We start from the raw sequence: 20,700 nt of genomic DNA, 5'->3' as shown, positions 1-20,700 counted from the left end.
AAAGTTTAATATATCTGTATTCCCAGAATGATTTAATTATGAGGCCTATAGGAAATGACCATCTTTTGTGTGCTTTCCCCAAATTGTTTTACCCTGTTTTTCCGGATTTAGAACACTGTGAACTTTACCCCTGTTAACCAGGAGAAAAAGTGTCCGTACTCCCTTTAAACATGTGGAAATTTGCTTAACCCCTCTTGAAATAGTTGGGTTTCCTATAAGGCCATCACCACTTGTGGTGCAGAATTACACCCATGGCCTAGGAATTTTGCAGATCTGTTGTGTGCAGCCAGAGAAGTGGCCATGAAAATGAGCAGTCCTCTACCCTGTGTTCACTACAAACCAGTTCTGGAGATAGCTGCTCTCCCATTGCGTTTGGTACCAAGCCTGGAGGGGGAGACAAAGTGTTGCCTTCTCCAGGTCTCACCTTAGTTTTATTTTTGAAAGGGCAGGCTCCTTGACAACTTAATAAAGTTCCTAGGTCTACCATAACTAGTCGTCCTCCAAAGAGAAGAAAACACCTAACACGACCCAGGCAATTGTTGCTCATCTGAGAACCATTTTCCCACTCACTGCCAGGCCAGCTGTCAGCAGGATAGTGCTAATTAGCCTACTAGAGGTCCACACAGGTAAAAGGTAACTTTCTAAAAGTGACTTTTCCTACATATTTATTACAAACCAGACTTTTCTAATAAGATGGATTTTAACTAAACATTAAAAATTGTATGTTAATCACCTTTTACGGCATTTCATGTCAAAAGTGACAGATTATTTTTTATAATAAAAATTGATTTGATTTAGTATAAAACAAAGCAGTTCAGTGCTGTCACCTAAAGACATGCCATTCCACAATCATAAACCAAGGACCATGACTGCGTTGCCACAAAGGCATTAGCCCATCAATCCATAATACTCCCTAAAATACCCCTAAGTTATGTAGTGGTTTGTAGACAGCCTCCTACTGGGTCGATGGGCTCTTCCTGTTTCACGCACCAGTCCATAGCCAAACACCATTTAACAAAGGGAGTAGGTTTTTGTAGAATTCCAGTATCTAACACTGTCTAGCTTTGCAATCAGGATTCCTATCCAAAATAGGAAAAAAGTTTCCCACAGCACACCCTCTGCCTCCCCCAAAAAGTCTTCTAAAATGCCAAAAGGAAAAACATGGGGTGAGAATTCCACCATAAAAACATTTTCTACCAACATGTCACAATTAGCAGACACCCTCATACCACGCAAAAGAAGTTTCTCACAGTGTAGGAGAAGCAAAAGAATGGTGAGTCAGGGGATCTTCTTCACCTGCCACAGCTTCTTAAAGGTGATGTATGTAACGTTCAGATATTTCAGTTGAAGGAGTCTTAATAAGGAGGCTATGGGTGGCTCACATGGGGCCATTCTAGCATCTCGAAAGTCACTATCGCTTAGGTTACCCATCCATGGCTCTTACCTCTCCTTCAGAGGTGCAAATAAGACTGGGGAATTACTGATAAGAGAATTATAAATGTGGGATATCACAACTTTTCCAAGAGGAGCCATAAGGATTTTGGCCACAGGTGTGATGGATTCAGGTACCTCCATCTAACAGGCAGAGTGGTATGACAAGGCATGTTAGAGTTGTATTTATACAAGTATAGTATCTAATGATGCTCAAACACTGACTGGAGATACTGAAAGAATTTCATGTGATTAGACTACCACACATCCACAGCTTAGAGGTCCTATTTACCAAACCCTTCAAGTTGTGTGCAATGGTCTAGCCAGTCTCCACACCACACAGGGGTCTCTAGTTATTCAGTGGTCTCAACCTCTTCCTCTGGGCACTAACTTCCAATACACCAGCAACAACTAGTAATGTCTGCGAAAGAATAGAGAATCTGGGATCCGTACATCAAACCTAATATATTACACGGGCCCACTAGGGCCATTTTGGCTCAAAATGTGGGACCCTGATACCTCTACTGTGCCAACCATTCAATAACAGGATCTGTGAAGCCTGTTAATACAGGTGCAGGTAAGTAATTCCCATTCCGCTATCGTAAGTAGAATATGTACATTTACTAAAGGCAATGCGGGGCTTGATTTGCCAAAATAAAGGCTCGTACCTTGGAAAAGTGTTCTCTAAACCAACACTGAGAAAGCAACAATTAAATGTTTTGTAAACCATACAAACCTTGATAGAAATACCATCTTAAAACAGTGCTATTTTACTGAGGATACTGCGTGGTAGTTAGAACCTTATGTCCAGATCGGCATTCATTCTATCTGTCAAAGACTCCAGGCTGTGATTCTATGTAAGGTCAGGTTTTAGAGCAATATGGATTCTCATGTGACAAAAACTAAGTCTTCGAATTGGGAGGCGGGGTGACAGCCTGTGATCTCTCTGCCCCCAAACTGGAACCATGAGGAGCTAAGCCCACAGGTCCAAAATTTGGATGAGCTGGGACTACAATGTGAGGGCAGAACAGGCAACTGAAGATACCATCCGCATATTGGGTAATCTGGTTCTCTATACCCCTCCTCCTCAATCAAAGTTTCATACCTGGGCATCTCACATAAGCCATGGCACAAATGGCTCCAAGGACACCACAAATAGCACAAGTGACTGTGGTCAACCATTCCTGGCGCCCTACAAATGTGTTCATTTGCTTTTTCCTGCAGCTGGGTATGTAAGGCACGTACACAAGCCACATAAAAAAACACATTTGCTGCAACACCCCTGAAGAAAATCCTAATTCAAGGAATTTAAAGCTTTTGCAAAATCAAAGTGCTTGAGGGCTTAATGGCTATTTAGGTGGCTGGTTAAACAAGAGCGGTGTGCGCGCTACGAATGCAGTGTTAAGTACTGTATGGTATAAATCCTCATTGGTCCAGATGGATCAGAGAAGCTATCTTCTGAGCCGTCTATTTGCATTGAGGCTTTAGCAAAGAGTTTGATCTGCACATTTATGAGGGAGATCAAGTGGTATAATGCACATTGATCCAGAGTGCACCTTGGTTTCAAGAACAACAATTGTGGCCAGGTCTGAGTCTGGGATAAAGGAACAAATCGATATCTGCAGTTATATTCAACAGGTTAGCCATTAAGCCCGTGTCTTTGCGAGGTTCATCTCTTTGGAGGCTTCCTATAGTTCAGTAATCGTAATGGGCTGGTCCAAGCCATCTCTATCAGGAGTCCCCGAGTCCGGTAATGGTAGCAGCAATATTTTTCTCATTGTTGCGTACAGCCAGTCAGATGTCCTGGTACTGCAGGACAATTGACAACGCAGTACAGAAAAGGGGGAGGGGAGAAAAGGCTCCATCTACCAATCAGAGGGCCCTATTTATTTTTTTAACTGCTGCACTGCAGGACTCTGGCAGGACCAATTGTCCACATATAGATAACTTTTTAACCTCTTCATGAACACTCCAGACACCTCTTTAAACAAACATTTCTCTTAAATGGCTAAATAGATATACACCAAATAACAGAAAAAACACATTTTGAATAAACTTCTAACTTTTTGTCAAATATGGTATAACTCCATTCAGTTATTATTTTCTACAGCTGATTAAAACTTTCCGATGGAAATTAACATGGGAAATCAATGCTTTGGGGTACCTCCTTTTTCTATCCCATGCTTGACAGATCACTCCAAAACTTTCCAGGAAGGACCAGAGATGGATGAAATGTATTTGGAAAGTATCATGAAGATTCAACAAACACCACCAAAGCTTTAAGCAAAGCAAAATATGGTCTTCTTAGGGAAACTTGGACCCAACTATAACTATACAGTGGTGACCGCCACTGTGTAATGTGTGTGTGTAATGTGTGTGTGTAGTGTGTGTGTTTTCTTTCTGTTTATATATAGTATCCAACGCCTCGTGGCTTGGATATACCTTATTGTGTACATACTAGAATGAGGAACATCGAGGTACTAGCCAGAATACCCGCTGGTAATCTTTGTTACTCTTAGTCCAACTTGTTCTTGTCCCAGCCATTTCAGCCCAACCACTAACCCTGTTCCAGATGTTTGACATAGCCTGGTATTACTGAAAACGCAAGATTATCTAAAGCACCCTGCTAAGGACGTGTGAAGTTAATTATTCCTTCATTTCCCATCTTTGAGGAAGGATGCAGAGCCTCATGATGTAATGAATGGGACAAGGATGACTTGGGCGAAGAGTAATGTGACTACTGGTATTTAATTAGTCTACTAGAAACACAGACTCCTTCAAAAAAACTAAGAATTGCAGACTGGTGTATCCATCTCAAAAACACAGGGTTAAAAATGTATGTCAATGCCCTTTAAATGGCATTGACATGTAACAATTGTGATTTTTGCTGCAAACAGTAATGTCTTTATAAATGAAGTCTTCGTTTATTGGTTAATAAATTAACCAAACAATTGTTTCTCTGATTTACAAAAATACCTATGCAGCAGTCCAAATTCAATGTTGCACAAAAGAAACAGTTGTGTTTTATTTTTTAAGCTGAAATACGTTGGTAATAAAATAAACTTTAACAAAAAAAATGGAAGGAAAAAGCCACTTAGCATAAGAGTTCCAGGAGACTGTCATTTGTGATACTCGGTCTCAGTTTTCCTTCGAATAACCAAAAACTTCAAGCCTGTCTAATAAAACTGATTTTCATTACTATAGGAAGCGAAGGCCCCACCTCATAAAGTGCTGGTTGTTACTCAGATAGACGAGCTACTTACATTTGATAACGCTCTTTTTGGTGCATACTCTAGCTGCAGATTCCTCACCTTTGGAATACTCCTCAGGTGCCAGACTTCATCCAAGAACTTTTCATACCAGTGCTCTCACACAGTGCTAGGTGGTGCCGTGATGCTCCGCATTGGCTCCATTTTGCACCAGAAGCGACAGAGCGGAGCCACTTGTAAGACCCACCAGTTCATGCTGGCTTCAGTTTCTTGCTTCACTATCTGGGCCATTGGGCGCTAAGCACAAAACAATTGCCAATACCAGCGTGCAGCTCTCCAATTTGGTATCTTTTTTAGATGGTAAAAAGAGATCACTTCACAGAACAATGAACTGGAAAGGCAGTGAGGATCCTGTGGTTAGATTAAAAATCCAGGTGAAAAGGTGCTATTGAAGGTTAGCAACTTGTTCTTCTGATTGATACTTCTAACAGCAGATTCCACATCTTTAGAATATATACAAAAGCAGACCTTCCAGAAAGTGGAAGGTCTATAGAGTGGGGTCAGACCAGAACATCTTTTAGGACTGAACAGAAGAAATGCTCTTTTATTCAGACCATTTTGTCAAGGTACCAATACTTTGTGACATGCACACAGATAACCACGATGTGGCCAGATGTCTGGCGAGGACAGTGGCCCTTCCATGCCAACCAAGTGGTGGTAGCCCTAGCCCTGGTAGAATGGGCTCTCAGACTTTCCGGAGGTTACTTTTCGGTCAATGTGTAGCAGAACTTAATGCTGAAGACTATCTACCTTTTTGGCACAGTCTTTCCTTCTTTTGCCCCAGACAACCACAGTAAAACCTGACCATATACTCAATGGACCTTGGTATGGTACGATCAATATAAAAACTTACATCCCTTTAGGAGACCAACTGATGGAGCCTTTCCTCCTCTTTGAAGAGGTGAGCCAGGTCAAAAAAACTTTGAGAGGGTGATGGATTGCCCGGCATGGAAAGGAATCCCAACTTTCAGCAACAAGGATGCCTAAGTCCTCAACACCAATTTGTCTGGAAAAAAAGGTAGTGTAGGGCGGCTGTAGCATTAGACCTTGGGTGTTTACTCATGTAACATGCTGAAGTGTTTGAGATGAGGAAGACCATCTTTAATGTCAGAAGATGCAATGAGCAGCTGTGCATCAGCTTGATGGGAGTACATGTGAGAAACGTCAAGCTTAAGTTAAGGTCCCATTGTGGCATCACAACTGGTTTGAGAGGGAACATGCCAAACCTTAAATGAACTGCATCACAACAGGTGATCTAAACAAGGACGGTTGGTCCAACAAATGCAGGAAGGACAAAAGCCAACAAACATTAAAGCATATGATAGTTTGGGATATAAAGGGTCTGTCTTGTGGATTCTACACCAGGTCACACATTTTTCCCACAGCCCAGCATAAATGGACTCTGCATACGGACACCTGGCACTAAAGATGACATCCACATCCTCCGGTTGTAGACTGTCAGCTTCCAGCGCTCAATCTCCATGCATGGGAGAAGACACTCCCAAAGTGGTAACCAAATGGGGGTACAGAGCTCATACCCTGAAGTCCCGGGTACCACACACTCTTGGCACAATCTGGAGGCAGTAAGATGACTTAGGCCTGGTCATTTCTGATCTTCTTCAGAACTCAGGGCAGGATGGCATACAGGAGTCATGTGCTCCACTCCGGCAAAACACATCTACAGGGGAGATGAGATCTAGCCACTGTTTCCCTCACTGACAGAAGACACCCTGTGCCACATCAGGATGCAGATGCCATTTGTGATCCACCATGAGCCGCTGGCTGAGTTCTGCCACCCTGGCATTTAAGGACCATGCCAGTTGGGTCACTGTCAGGCAGATGCCCGGATGCCCCAGCCAACTTCAGAGGCACAGAGCTTCCTGGCCTGAAGTTCAAGGCAAATGATATGGAGCTAGGTTACCTCTTCCAGATGACCTCCTCAACCCAGCAGTGATGCATTGGTCACCACCGTCAGCTCCAGGTGGGGAAAGGAGAGGGTTCTGCTGTTGGTCTAATCACGGTCAAGCAGCTGCCACTGTAGTACACGTGCCCTCACCTCCAAAACCTGGATGACATCTGAGCAGCTGCTTTGGTACTGGGCCCACAAGGACTTCGGATTCCACTGCAGACCCTGCATATGCCACCGGGTGCAGTCGACAAGCAGGATGCGGAAGGCTAGCAGGCCAAGAATCCTCAGAGCTGCTTTCTCTAAGATCCAGGACACACTGAAACATAAATGGTGCTAACGCGTCCCTTTATGATAATTTATTACACATCAGGATTTGTTTTTAGGCCAATGAATCTTTTGACCCAGTTGAGCGACACCTTAGGACGAGATAGCTAATCAATATGTCAATCAATACGTCAATAATTAATCCTCAATATTTATTATCACAATGCATTTCACTTTAGTCAAAGTCATTCATCAACTCGAGACAATACCATAACCTTGCAGTCATGAATATCCACAGCAGTATAGTAGAATTTTATGATGTTTATTCCCTATTTGATTACAATGCTAAAAGCAGATGTGAATCTCAAAACCAAGAAACAAAACAGCATAGTCCCGATATGGCAACTCTGATAAGATTTCATTAACCCCTATGGTGCCCTGGACAGGGTGATCTCGTCCAAGGCACCGGTTCCCGGGTGCCTTGGACGAGACCACCTCGTCCTGCACCTGGGAACTGGAGGGAGCGCTAGCGCTCCCCCTATGTGCTCCCCACCCACCCCCCCAAGGCAGGGATGGAAGGGGAAGCCCTTCCCCTTCCCCCCCCGATCCCCCCCTGTGACGTCAGAGCTCATCGCGCGCTGACAATCACAGAGGGCCTCCTCCCATCGCGCTGGAAGCTCAGCTTCCAGCGTGATCGGAAGAGAAATGCAAAGCATTTCTCTACGATCACGTGGGGGAGACCCAGAGAGGCTTCAAAGGGAAGGAAAGGAATTTCCTTCCCTTGGAAGTCTCTCTGAGCGTTTCAGAAGCCGGATTGCTTGCAATCCGGGTTTTGAAACGCCCACTAGACACCAGGGATTTTTTTTTTTTTTGTGGGAAATTGCCATAAGGGAGCGACCCCTTGGGCAAGGGTCGCACCCGGGGGGGGGGGATTTTTTTGGAAGGCCTTTTCTGCCCACCTTGGGGGCAGATCGGCCTATTATTAGGCCAATCTGCCCCCGGGGGGGCAGAAACCTCTAGGCACCAGGGATAAAAACATTTTGGAGGTGGAGAGCGACCCCTTAGGCAAAGGTCACTCCCCTAGGGGGCAAATTATATTTAGGCCATTTCTGACCCCCTTGGGGGCCGGCTGAGCTAGAGGCCAAAATCCACAGGTAGGCACTTTGCAAAAAAACACCTCTGTTTTCTGTGAAAAAATTTGATGTGTCCACATTGTGTTTTGGGCCATTTCCTTTCATGGGCGCTAGGCCTACCCACACAAGTGAGGTACCATTTTTATCGGGAGACTTGGGGGAACGCTGGGCGGAAGGAAATTTGTGGCTCCTCTCAGATCCAGAACTTTCGGTCACCAAAATGAGAGGAAAAAGTGTTTTTTTGGCCAGATTTTGATGTTTGCAAAGGATTCTGGGTAGCAGAACCTGGTCAGAGCCCCACAAGTCACCCCATCTTGGATTCCCCTAGGTTTCTAGTTTTCAAAAATGTGATGGTTTGCTAGGTTTCCCCATGTGCCGGCTGAGCTAGAGGCCAAAATCCCCAGGTAGGCACTGTTTTCTATGAAAAAATGTGATGTGTCCACGTTGTGTTTTGTGGCATTTCCTGTCACGTGCGCTAGGCCTACCCACACAAGTGAGGTATCATTTTTATCGGGAGACTTGGGGGAACGCTGGGTGGAAGGAAATTTGTGGCTCCTCTCAGATTCCAGAACTTTCTGTCACTGAAATGTGAGGAAAATGTGTTTTTTTAGCCAAATTTTGAGGTTTGCAAAGGATTCTGGGTAACAGAACCTGGCAGAGCCCCACAAGTCACCCCATCTTGGATTCCCCTAGGTCTCTAGTTTTCAAAAATGCACAGGTTTGGTAGGTTTACCTAGGTGCCGGCTGAGCTAGAGGCCAAAATCTACAGGTAGGCACTTTGCAAAAACACCTCTGTTTTCTTTTAAAAAATGTGATGTGTCCACGTTGTGTTTTGGGGCATTTCCTGTCGCGGGCACTAGGCCTACCCACACAAGTGAGGTATAATTTTTATCGGGAGACTTAGGGGAATATAGAATAGCAAAACAAGTGTTATTGCCCCTTCTCTTTCTCTACATTTTTTCCTTCCAAATATAAGAGAGTGTGTAAAAAAGACGTCTATTTGAGAAATGCCCTGTAATTCACATGCTAGTATGGTCACCCCGGAATTCAGAGATGTGAAAATAACCACTGCTCCTCAACACCTTATCTTGTGCCCATTTTGGAAATACAAAGGTTTTCTTGATAGCTATTTTTCACTCTTTATATTTCAGCAAATGAATTGCTGAATACGCGGTATAGAATGAAAACGCACTGCAGGGTGCAGCTCATTTATTGGCTCTGGGTACCTAGGGTTCTTGATGAACCTACAAGCCCGAAATATCCCCGCAACCAGAAGAGTCCAGCAGACGTAACGGTACATTGCTTTAAAAAAATCTGACATTGCAGGAAAAAGTTACAGAGTAAAACGTAGAGAATTTTTTTTTTTTTCACCTCAATTTCAATATTTTTCTTTTTCAGTTGTTATTTTCTGTAGGAAACCCTTGTAGGATCTACACAAATGACCCCTTGCTGAATTCAGAATGTTGTCTACTTTTTAGAAATGTTTAGGTTTCTGGGATCCAGCATTAGTTTCACGTCCATTTCTGTCACTGACTGGAAGGAGTCTGAAAGCACACAAAACAATCGTAAAAATGAGGTATGTCCCAGTAAAATGCCAAATTTGTGTTGAAAAATTGGGTTTTCAGATTCAAGTCTGCCTGTTCCTGAAAGCTGTGAAGCTGGTGATTGCAGCACTGCAAACCTTTTGTTGATGCCATTGTCAGGGAAAAAACCACAAGCCTTCTTCTGCAGCCACTTTTTCAAATTTTTTTCAGAAAAAAAAAACGGAATTTTCACTGTATTTTGGCGGATTTCTTGGCCTCCTTCAGGGGAACCCACAAAGTCTGGGTACCTCTAGAATCCCTAGGATGTTGGAAAATAAGGACGCAAATTTGGCTTGGCTAGCTTATGTGGACAAAAAGTTATGAGGGCCTAAGCGCGAACTGCCCCAAATAGCCAAAAAAAGGCCTGGCACAGGAGGGGGAAAAGGCCGGGCAGCGAAGGGGTTAAGGCAAGAATCACGAACATCAGAACATAACACGGCGTGAACATAGATCAAATGTAGCAGAGTGTTATCAGCGCGTCAGTTCAACAAAACATAGATTCAGTCGTTTGTCTATTTGCGTAATTTTTAGTGAACATCTGTCCTAACCACTAATAAGCATTAGCATGTTGGGCTTCATGCAAAACAATTTAGAACACCACTTTGGAAAACATCTAGCTTTGGTCTCTGTCAAAAGTAAGCAGTTGGTACCTAGAAAGGAAAAGCAAACAGACAAATCACAATTTCATTGTCATAGTTACCCTCCAAGGTTTAGGTCAGCACTCAGGTTCAGTCTTCGTCTACAGGACATCAGTTGATTTGCCATCTGTCAAAACTCAGCTCTAGGGCAAAAAGGGGGCAAAGTGTAAATGGGCAAACTAAGGATGAAGATGGTTTTAAACAAACCAATAAGTCACCAGACAGAGTGACAAAGTTTCTGGATAGAATCAATAGCATTCCCTACCTAATTCCTAAATAGCTCCCCGTGTCATGGGTTTTTATCCCTTTTTTCCTACTACATTCCCCTAAAGTTTCATTGGTTCATGGCTATACCCCACTATCTTTACCCTATTAGAAAACAGATTATGTCATTAATCTTTCACCCCATATTAATTTACAGACATTTTATTGGTCAATGTGATTGACGTCTTCGGAGGTAGCACGTCCGGTATGATTTCATCCTTCTGTAATTCTTTGCACATCTTTTGGTCAGTAGCTCCATTGTCTTCACCGGTTTAAACGACCTTGTACATTATATTAATCTACACTGTTGCATTTTGACTAACATTTTCTACAAGCAATGTGAATTTCATGAGAACGGATCTACTATGGTTACATTCAGCTTCTAGTTTGAAGAAAAAGAAGAGGTCATGTCCTTTTGCGAGTCAGCACACTGCCTGTTTAGAAGAACACATTTAATATGAGAGCCAGGCAGCTAACCTTCGGCTCATGCTAACTTAAGGCCTACAAGATTCATTTAACATAATTGTAATAACATAATCATTAATTAATTAGTACAAATCATACTTTAATATAATATTTTATCAATATTAGTCATCTTCATTAATCCACGTATACATTAGCGGCCACTCCCCGTGGTCACATTTCAAGTGCACGTTTAAGCAGGAATTCATTACTACAGTTTCTATGCGGTATTATCACACATTAATGCATAAACATTTCATGTTAATATAGATTATATAAGCTATGCTCTCTCAATGGCCTAGGCTAAATTTCTTGTACACACTGCAACAGATGGAAGGCCCTGAACTGCACAGCGGCCAAGACAGCTCCTACATTAGGGATGTTGTCATGTGGTCCCCAACTAACTGGCGGAGCCCGCCTTCAAGAGCCAGTCATCATGATAGGAAAAAAAAAATGGCATCCCCTACCTCCGAAGTGGCTTGCGACCCCGTCATCACTTTTGTGACCACCCAAGGAGCACTGGTAAAGCCAAAGCAGAGCACAGCAAAGTGAAGTGAAAATGCTCATGTCTTAACCTGCAGCACAGGTTTTGTCTGTGGGAAAGATGGACCAGGAATATCCAAATACACAAATGGCAGGTACAAGGCTACCATCCAGTCACCCGTATTCCAGGGCAGACAGAAGCTATGCCAGAATGTCCTTTCATTGAAAATATACCAAACTTCAAATCACTCATAAAAAGCTGTTAAACGACTGAAATGTGAAAACGATGTAGAAAAAATACACAAATTAAACATTTAAATTGATCGGCTAGTGTAATAGGGTCAGCTATTGTCAAGCATCCAAAGGTTATGAATTCATCAAGTGGAAGTGGTAGGGCACTGTACCTATGAACCGAGAAGTGTAAAACTGCAGTACAAGTAGCGAAAGACAAACAAATATTCTTTCATATTGATGTAGTTTAAATAAGTGAGCACGTGCTGTTAGCAATTTTGTATAACTCACCACTGTGCCATCTTTCCTGCGGGGTAACCTTGATAACTTCAGCTGGTCAAGATTCACGGAATCCGGCCACGAAGAAGGAATGGGCAGTGCAGTAGGGGCTTCCAGTGTAGCGCCAATGGGCATGGGAAAGCTCCTTTTGCAGCAGCTCATGAAGTGGGTCACAGATCCAATACCTGTAATTGGAAGAATGAATATTACCATAGAAGAACATTGAATAGGTTACAAAACGGTACACACGATGTTGGGTCTCAATTAGTGTGTCAGAGTTCAATATCAAAACATCTTTCTTTAATGTATGGCCATGCATACAGCACCTCATGCATGCAAAACTGGATACAGATTTTAATTTTTATCTTCATCAGTTATTTTTTTTTCTTTTGACCACAATTCAGCCAAAATGCAGCTTTCCACAGGACTTAACCACTGTGAAGGGGATACTGTATGTGTTTGCTAGCCATCACAGGCTCACATTTCATACCATATGCTTTTCAGCTATGAATCAAACGAAAATAAACGTGCTACACACCATATCCCACTTGGCCAAACTGTTTGCTTATTTTCCATTTTTAAAGTCTACTATCGTCTTCTTATTTTAAACTACCTCATTAAAGGATAAAATGCAAATGATCGGAAGCATATATTACACCACATGTTCACAAGAGTATGCCCTTCAAGTAACATTCTGAAGTTGTTCCCCTGGATAGTGTGTCTTCTTTCTATTTATGGAACAGAACAAACAGGTACACTGTGCGTCTATGAAATGCTTTGTAGCTGTTTGATTCAAACTTAAAAATAGCTCCTAAGCCAGTGACAAATTGGTTCCGTTTCAAGGTCCACGTAGTACTCCCAGCATTCGGTTTTATTTATCGCTACAAGCAATTAGGGACGGCTGCGAAAGGTCCTGTAATGCGGGCACACGGAGTGGCACTGCAAACAGCTGTTCGTATTTGTGTTTTTCCAGCTTTCCTCATTCATCAATGTGCGCGTAGCTGCTTACTCATCACTGCGCGCAGTGCACGTTATTACAGACAGCACGCAGGGAAAATGAAAACGTAGCCATTAATTTATGACAGACTCACTCAGTTGCTTCTCTATCGAGTTCGATATGCTCTCACTACAAGGACAGCAAAGAAAATAATCCCTGAAGAAAAGCATACTTATATAACAGCGGCACAACTTCAAATCCCTTTGTTGAGGTTCATAAATGATCTCATTCTAATCCGAGGCTCGGACTCAACGGCTGATCTCTAGGCTTGACTCAGGAAACCCCTTTCTATACTGTGCACTCACCCCTTCGGCTGCGTGACACGAGTCCCTAGCTTGCTGCCCTCTTGCTTTATATTTAAAGTAGCCTTCCCGTCTTACAATGGCCTCAACCCATTTTCAAGACAGTGCGGAGTTCATGCAGCAAACATCTTGCAAAGGGAGGCCTCTAAATACAAGAGGCAAGAAACCCCAAGCTAATCATTTTCTGGCTTCACACTATGGATCTGGAACGCTCTCCCACTGGAGCTGTCCCGCATCCTTTCCCTCATCACGTTCAGTAGAACGTAAGGCCAACACGAAATACCAGTCATACTCCATTGGAGAGGACACGTGACAGGGTCGTAGTACTGGGTTACAGACATGGAAGCTAGGGGCGTTTCCCTCTGCTGCCCTTGTGTCTGTCCTGTGAACTGGGCCGAATATAACCATTCAGCACTTGACTAAGTGGTAGCGATGAGGAGCGGTCCCAGGCTTCTTATGGAGGTTTGTGAGGGGTTTCTCAGGCCCAGAACTCAACATTACTCCCAGCAGCACAATACAATAATTATCCAGAGTAGTATTTCTCTTTATTAAAAGTCAAGCAGTCTTTTTAATAAAAAGTGAAATGCTTTATTACACAGAAAGTAAATTACTACACACTACATGAATGCTGGGGTACCCTTACTTGCAGTTGTGAGTCTCTCATTTTTCAAGTGGGACTACCCCCCCTCCAGGTATTCTACCCACCCCTAACTCCTATATCTGTCTCATTGTTTGCAGGGTTAATGTAAAGTAGTTTCTAGGATAGGTGGTGGGTTCTCCCCAAATTCCTCTCAGAATACAGCCTCAAACGGTAAAGGCTCCATTCAGCCTCTCACCTATCTGCGGTGGTGGAGCCAGGGAGGTCACATTGACCCTTCCCGCTGTGGAAGGTTCATCCACAAAGGGCAGGGCTTTTCTACACAGGGGAGGGCAGCTGCTGGCAGCAGGGAGTGTCTCAGACAGGCTATGGCAGGAGCAGGTGCTTCTGCATGTGCCCTCTTCTGAGCTCTAGTGATCGGTTGGTGCTGGTGGACTTCAAGACTTCAGCAGGTCTAGTCCTGTTACTTCAGTGAGCCTTTGGTCAGCCCTAGGCTAGCAGTCTTGTTCTCCAGGTGCTGGACACCGGCAATGCACTTGGAGGCAACATCCTGGGTCACTGTGACAGTACCCTGATTAGGCACTCAGGTCTTTGAATTCATGGCTGCATCTTCGGTACGGAGTTCCATGAGGTGATAGCCTTCAATCTCCAGAGTAAGACTTGCTCACAGGCACATTAGCGGCAGACCTAGATCCTTTACTAGCTATGGGGTACCTGGGGGCAGGGGAGGAAGGTAGCGAGGACCTCTGGATTGTAGTCTTCATTACCTTGAGGCAGACTGCACAGCATGAAAGTTCAGTGTCACAGCCGCACCATCAACGTTTACCCACACGCTCAGAGTGCCACAGGGAAATCCCTATGCCTGCTTCAGTGTGTTAAGTCAATATGGCACATATGCTCACGTGCTTTGGCAGTGACGACGGGAACAGAACACGGAGACCACCCAGCACACTTCGGCAGTCCCAGAGTTGCTCTAACAAACCTGCTTACATCTCTCAGTTGGATGGACCCCTACATCAGTGTAATTTGCTACACCCACATCCAACAGTCTGTGCCTGCAACAGAGTTGGTGCTTTCCTTCTCTTGCTCAGGTAAGGCATTCTTGGATCCCCAGAACAAGTTAGCAGTGCTTCCTTCAGATCGGACTTCAAGTGATGTTCCTTGACCTCCGGGAAACTGGCTGCACAGTGATTCTCTAAGTACTCCGTGGTGTACCCTTTCTGTGCTTGACAAGAATTTGAAACAGGAAAAGGAGTGGATCAGCTGCAGCCACTTTTACACAGAGTTGGAAGATTGGGTATAAGAGTTGGAAGATTGGGTATATGGATTCCCAGTATAACGTTTTAGAACCGGTTTCGTTCAGTCCCCTTTTCATGTGCGTCATAGGCTGTCTTCCAGACTCAACAGTTGTTTTGAGTGATGCTCCTCACAGCACATTTGTCTCCAGGCTGGAACATTCAAAACAGAGGCGCAAAGAAGTGTGAGCAATCTGCAGTGGTCAGGAAGAGAGACAAGTGGCTGCTGCCCTTCTAAGGACACTTCCCTTCCTGCCAACACACACTGCAGTCCCATTCTATGCAGATGGCGACTCCTTCAAGGCTCGCCTTTTGGGCCAACACCCTGTGTTGCTGTAAGCAAAGGGGGGGGGGAGGGGGGCTCACCTCCCTCTGCTACAGGCTTCTATTGTTCCTATGCTATATTGTTCCCACTGCCCCAATCCAATCTAGTGGCTTCTGCACACCTTGGTGTCTAAATATTCATAATAATATAGCATATTTTAAACATTTGTGTCAGATTTATTTTCTGTTGTGTAACTTTCTAATTTGACTGTTAGGAGCTAGTTTAAAGCATTTATATGCACCACTGGTTAAGCCTTGCTGCATGAAGCCTCAGCTACCCAGGGTTGAGGTAGAGGTATTACAAATGTGCCTGAATAGACCCAAAATGGTTTTGTGAGTATATTACGGTGAGGTTGCACAATAACACCATACACCACAATTCTCACAGTGCTTTAAAGAGGTAGGTCTTAAGTTCTTTCCTAAATTGAAGCAGGTCCAGGGTGGCACTGACAGATAATGGGATATTCTTCCAGATCCTGCATGAATAGGTGGAAAAGGTTTTTAGTCTGCAGTCCGACGGTGTCCTGACTCTTATTGTACCAAGAGCCACAAGAGTTAGGAAGCTTGTCTGCAAGATACAGGGGAGATACTGGTCATGATGGCTTTGTATACAAATGATCTGGGTTTGTAACTAGTACAGACTGGCAAGGGGAGCCAATGGAGTTCAATCAGGATGGGGTTATTGCTGGGGGAAATACTGTCTGAAAGCAAAAATATTTTTATGCTCCCAAAAAGCACACATTGCCTAGTGGTGCCCAGCCCTAAAAGGAACTATGGCAGGTGAAAGAAAAATGTGAATGACAACAACTGGCCAAAGGATAAAGAGGACTGGCTGAAAAGACCACCACTTCCCGGGTCGGCACAAAACAGAACATATGCCTCAGATCTTTAAATGTCAAATCGCACAAGAAACAAATATGCCTCCTCAAGGGCATGTTATCCATTTCCAGGTACAAAGTTAAATTAAACTAGCACTAGAAGAAACAACAGGTCTGGCTTGCAACTAAAACTGTAAGCCAGACCGATTTGTTTTGGTAATGTTTGTGCACTGCCACTTGGTGCGGCTGGGCTGGACTTTTAATGCACACATTATTTCTTGTATGAAAATGCAGAAGGCACGTACAATTATTTTAAAGTAGTATTTAAAGGTTACATTTCTAACTCTTTCTCGTGTGGTTAAATTGTAACATCTTATGTCCACAATGAAGGCCGTATAATAGTGAGAGTTCTTGTGGGCTGAGGGGAAATGTGCATGGTCAGTCGAGTGAGGGGTTATGGTTGAGACGTGCAACCCTTTAGGGGAGCATGAAGTAGAGGCCCCTGTGATTTGCGCACATGTTCCTCTGCTCTTGATCCTAGAGGGCTATTCTGGCTCAGAAGGGCCTACAGGGCCTCCAGATAATGTAGATAAATAACAGTGCTTGTCTTTTCCCCAGTGCACAACATCAGAGCCACTTTTCATGTAGCAGACCCACAAGGTTGGAGGCTTCTTCACACCTCTGGGTTCCTCCTAGTCCTAATGGATGACCTCCCCCCCCCCCCCTTTAACAATGCTTCCCCTTGTGTGGTTTGATACGTGCCTGACTGGGGCCTGACGTTCAGCTGTCCGTTTGAAGGTGGGCCAGCCGCTACAGGGAGCCACATTGAAGGAACACTCTAGAAACCCATAGGGCAGTTCTAGGTGTTCCCAGCCCAACTGCAGGACTCCATCTCCTGAATGTGCGCCATGTCCCGCAGGCTGTCATGTAAAATATCAAAAAGCTTCCACAGGCCATGCAAGACTTAGGGAACCTATTGTTGTCCTCCATGAGCAAGGGGTGACAGGATCTGTAGTTAAGGGTCACGCTGCTTTCTAGCCACCCAGCCCTGAAGACAGCTGGCATTACGGGGGTGGGATAGTGCTGCCTTCCTGGAGGCAGGTCAGGATGCTCCAAGAATGATAGGAAACATTCCAAATCTCACACTGAATGGTTAGAACATGAGCCTCTTATAGCTTGATCAGCTTAAAGTTCTGCTTTTGCACATTTGATTTTCGATGCCAAAACAAGAATTTACTTGCAAATAAAAAGTTTTATCGCAGCATACCCAAAAATAGTGTGTCAGAGGTACACTATTTACTTGCATTTAACATACAAAGCCAAGGAAATTAATCAGATGTGGTCAGAAATTGGAGTCCATTTACAGTGCAAAGAAGACTCTAATAGTGGGCCGACTTGAACTTTTCATTTAATACATTAGTGTTGAGGAGTGGCAGATGGCTAAGTGTGCTGCACACGTTGTGATGCACCGTAGTGACCTTAAAATAAGGGAGCACTATTCATGTTGCCATAACACGTTCAAGTGGCTTCCGCGTCACCAGCGTCACAGAAGGCAAGAAGGATATGTCGCAGCATCTGTTGATTTTCATAACAACATAATATTTTGTTGTTTACTATTTTGGTGGCGGAGGACTTTCCCGGTTTTCTCAACACTCACATTCCAGGGTGCTAATTCCATGTCTCTGACCTCACGTGCTGTCTTTCACTATCAAAGTCAAAGGCGCTGCTGAGACCAGGTCTCCTCATGCCTCCAGTAGAGTGTACACAGTGACTGAGGACACTCGTACAAGACACACGTCTTGCCAAACACTTGGAGGCTCCGCCATATTACGAATGGCAATACACACTCGTGTCCTTCCAACCACAAATGTACAGTCTCTTAATAAAGTGCTCTTGTTTAGCTCAATTTTGCAGAGCAGCTTTGTGCCGCTACAGCCCAAAATAAGTACTATCAGCACTATAACTAACATCACACTGTGTGAGTTTCGTAAAGAAATGGGAAGAGTCTACGTCTTAAAGGGCATCACCTAGGGCAATGTAAACTTCCATGAAGTGCAATGGGTGTGATTGGCAGCCTGGCCAATCAATGGTAAACATTGGAATCTAAATGAGAGTCAATGACTTGGAAGGGGTTGACCCAGAGGACACTTTTTTCTGTATAAAGCACACATATATGCTTTTATATGTACTATATTAGCAACCCAAGCTCTCCCAGGCAGCTAATGCTGCCATTAGGTGGGTCCTAAAATAACCTACTTATGTTTTGTTGTTGAGTTTAGCACAGTCAGGAGCCAACTTTCAGATTTACGTGTGGATCAGGGGCAGACAAAGGCTGGGTAAAGCAGTAAAGCATTACCTTTGACCCCTCTGACATTGCTAGAAGTGTCATCACTGGACCTGTGGAACCCTTTGGAGATTCCGGTAAGAAGTGAAATGAGTGTTTCATACTTGGTCTAGAGGCTGGGACTGACCGGTGTACCTAGTGCTCATCTCCCTGCAGTTCTCTTGGCAAGAGATTGTTCTATTTAAAAATGTTATGAACTGAACTAATTATGCCACCCCTTCCTATCCTTTAACTATCATCGCAGGTCTCATACCAGTTTTCATTTCTAGATCTTCTCACAGTGAAAGCATTACACATGAGTCATAGAAACGCATGCTTCGGACACACAAGGAAATGTCACACATGGGAAATAAAAAAACTTAGCATTTCTACCCTGGTGCGGCACACACCACTGTATCCCCTGGGTCCACAATAAAATGGTACTGGCCGAGGACCAGTCCAGGGCACACGTGTTCTTGATGGTTGACTTAAAAAAAGCCTTTGATTCAGTCCCTGCTCTACCTTCTAACTAGACTGAACTTTGTCCCCAAATTCAATGGTAAAGTGAAACTGCTATGCACCAACCTGTCGGCCAGAATACGGATGGGTGGCAATCTATCCAACACTTTTCAGATATACAGGGGAACACACCATGGATGCCCCCTGTCACCACTACTATTCACAATTGCAATTGAGCATTTGGCTTCGTGGCTGAGAGTGGATGCTTTGGTCAAGGGAACGGGAATGGGCCCCAGGTGTTTCCAACTGGATAGTACTATATCCAACTGATGTCTTGATATTCTTGGCAGAGCAACAGGAGTCTGTGTCATTGACCCTCCAGGTAGTCACAGCTTTTGGCACTCTCAGGGCTCACCATAAGTAAGACCACATCCACAATATTCCCCATCAACTGACCTGCATCTGAGTTGGAGAGGGTAGAGTAACTGCAGTGGCAGACAGTGGGTTTCAAATACCTTGGTGGCTACCTGACGAACAATCAGCAGTGGGCATGGGAGAAGACCATCCAACCCCAGCTGGAGCAGCTATTCATGGACACAGAGTTTTGGTCCAGGCTTCCGTTATCGGTCATGGGCCGTTCTTCTAACTATAAGATGGTAGCATTATTGTGCCTGTTACACCAGCTACAGAGCTATCAATTCCCCCTCCCTCACTCCCTTTTCAAAAAATTAGAGGCACTTCTGCAAGGCTTCAGATGCAACCACCAGGCTCCGGGAATTGCCCTCTCCAAGTGCTATGATGGTGGCATGCCTACCCCGGATATGACCTCCTGTCATAGAGCGTCCCACTGTATAATCATAGAATGGTGGTTCGGGGTCAGGGATGACCCGGCCTTCGCATCGGAATATTGGGCGATGGGGAACATCCTCCTCTTGTAACTACTCTATGACGACCCTTCAACATACTGACTCCCACCAACCCCTAGAGTGGCGCTCCAAGTTTGTCAAGATACTCACAAGGGACAGGGATGGTTGCAACACATAACCAAAAAGACACCCTTGTGGCATGCGTCCTCACTAAGCTGGTGTCTGCTTTAAAGAACTTCAAAGTTTGGGACACCTTTGGCATTTCTAAGCTTGGAGATATTGTGGTGGTACTATGCTCAAATCTTTCAACGAAATCCAAAACAAGTATGACATGCACAAGAGCCAAGTTAGGTACCCACAGCTCGGCAAGGCACTTACCCCATACACAACATTCTTTACTGAGCACCGGATCATAGTTCCCTCAAAGCAAAACTCCTGCTGGGGGAACTAACCACCCACAAGATCTTGCAGGTCTACTGTAGCCTTATGATTATTTCCAAAGACTCATTTAATTCATTAAGGTTGACCAGGGACAAAATCTGTGGCCACATATGTCGACTGGAGAGTGACACCATAGTCTCCAATATCCAGAGCCACCAGGACCTGAGCTAGGGTCAACATCTTGAACTTCTCCTTCCTGAGAAAAACATTCCCACAACCCTGAGGTCTAGGATTGAACTTGCATCCTTCTTGGAAACAAGGAATTACGAACCCTGCTCTACTTCGTGCTGTGGCACCAACTCCACCATTCCCTTCAAGAGTAGTGCGGGTA

The 20,700-nt window shown here is 44.3% G+C and overlaps 1 protein-coding gene across 1 annotated transcript in view; it reads right to left on the bottom strand.

The window, feature by feature from the left end:
- Positions 1–20,700, bottom strand: part of LOC138267742 (deoxyribodipyrimidine photo-lyase-like) — a 149,291-nt gene that overhangs the window by 61,424 nt on the left and 67,167 nt on the right. Inside the window, exon 3 of the mRNA XM_069216923.1 lies at positions 11,959–12,131. Within this exon, the coding sequence (XP_069073024.1) occupies positions 11,959–12,131 (173 nt within the window). The remainder of the gene's footprint in view (positions 1–11,958; positions 12,132–20,700) is intronic.

This window comes from Pleurodeles waltl, chromosome 12, assembly GCF_031143425.1.
Source record: "Pleurodeles waltl isolate 20211129_DDA chromosome 12, aPleWal1.hap1.20221129, whole genome shotgun sequence".
Taxonomy (NCBI): Eukaryota; Metazoa; Chordata; class Amphibia; order Caudata; family Salamandridae; genus Pleurodeles; species Pleurodeles waltl.
This window is presented reverse-complemented; position numbering and strand designations above follow the sequence as displayed.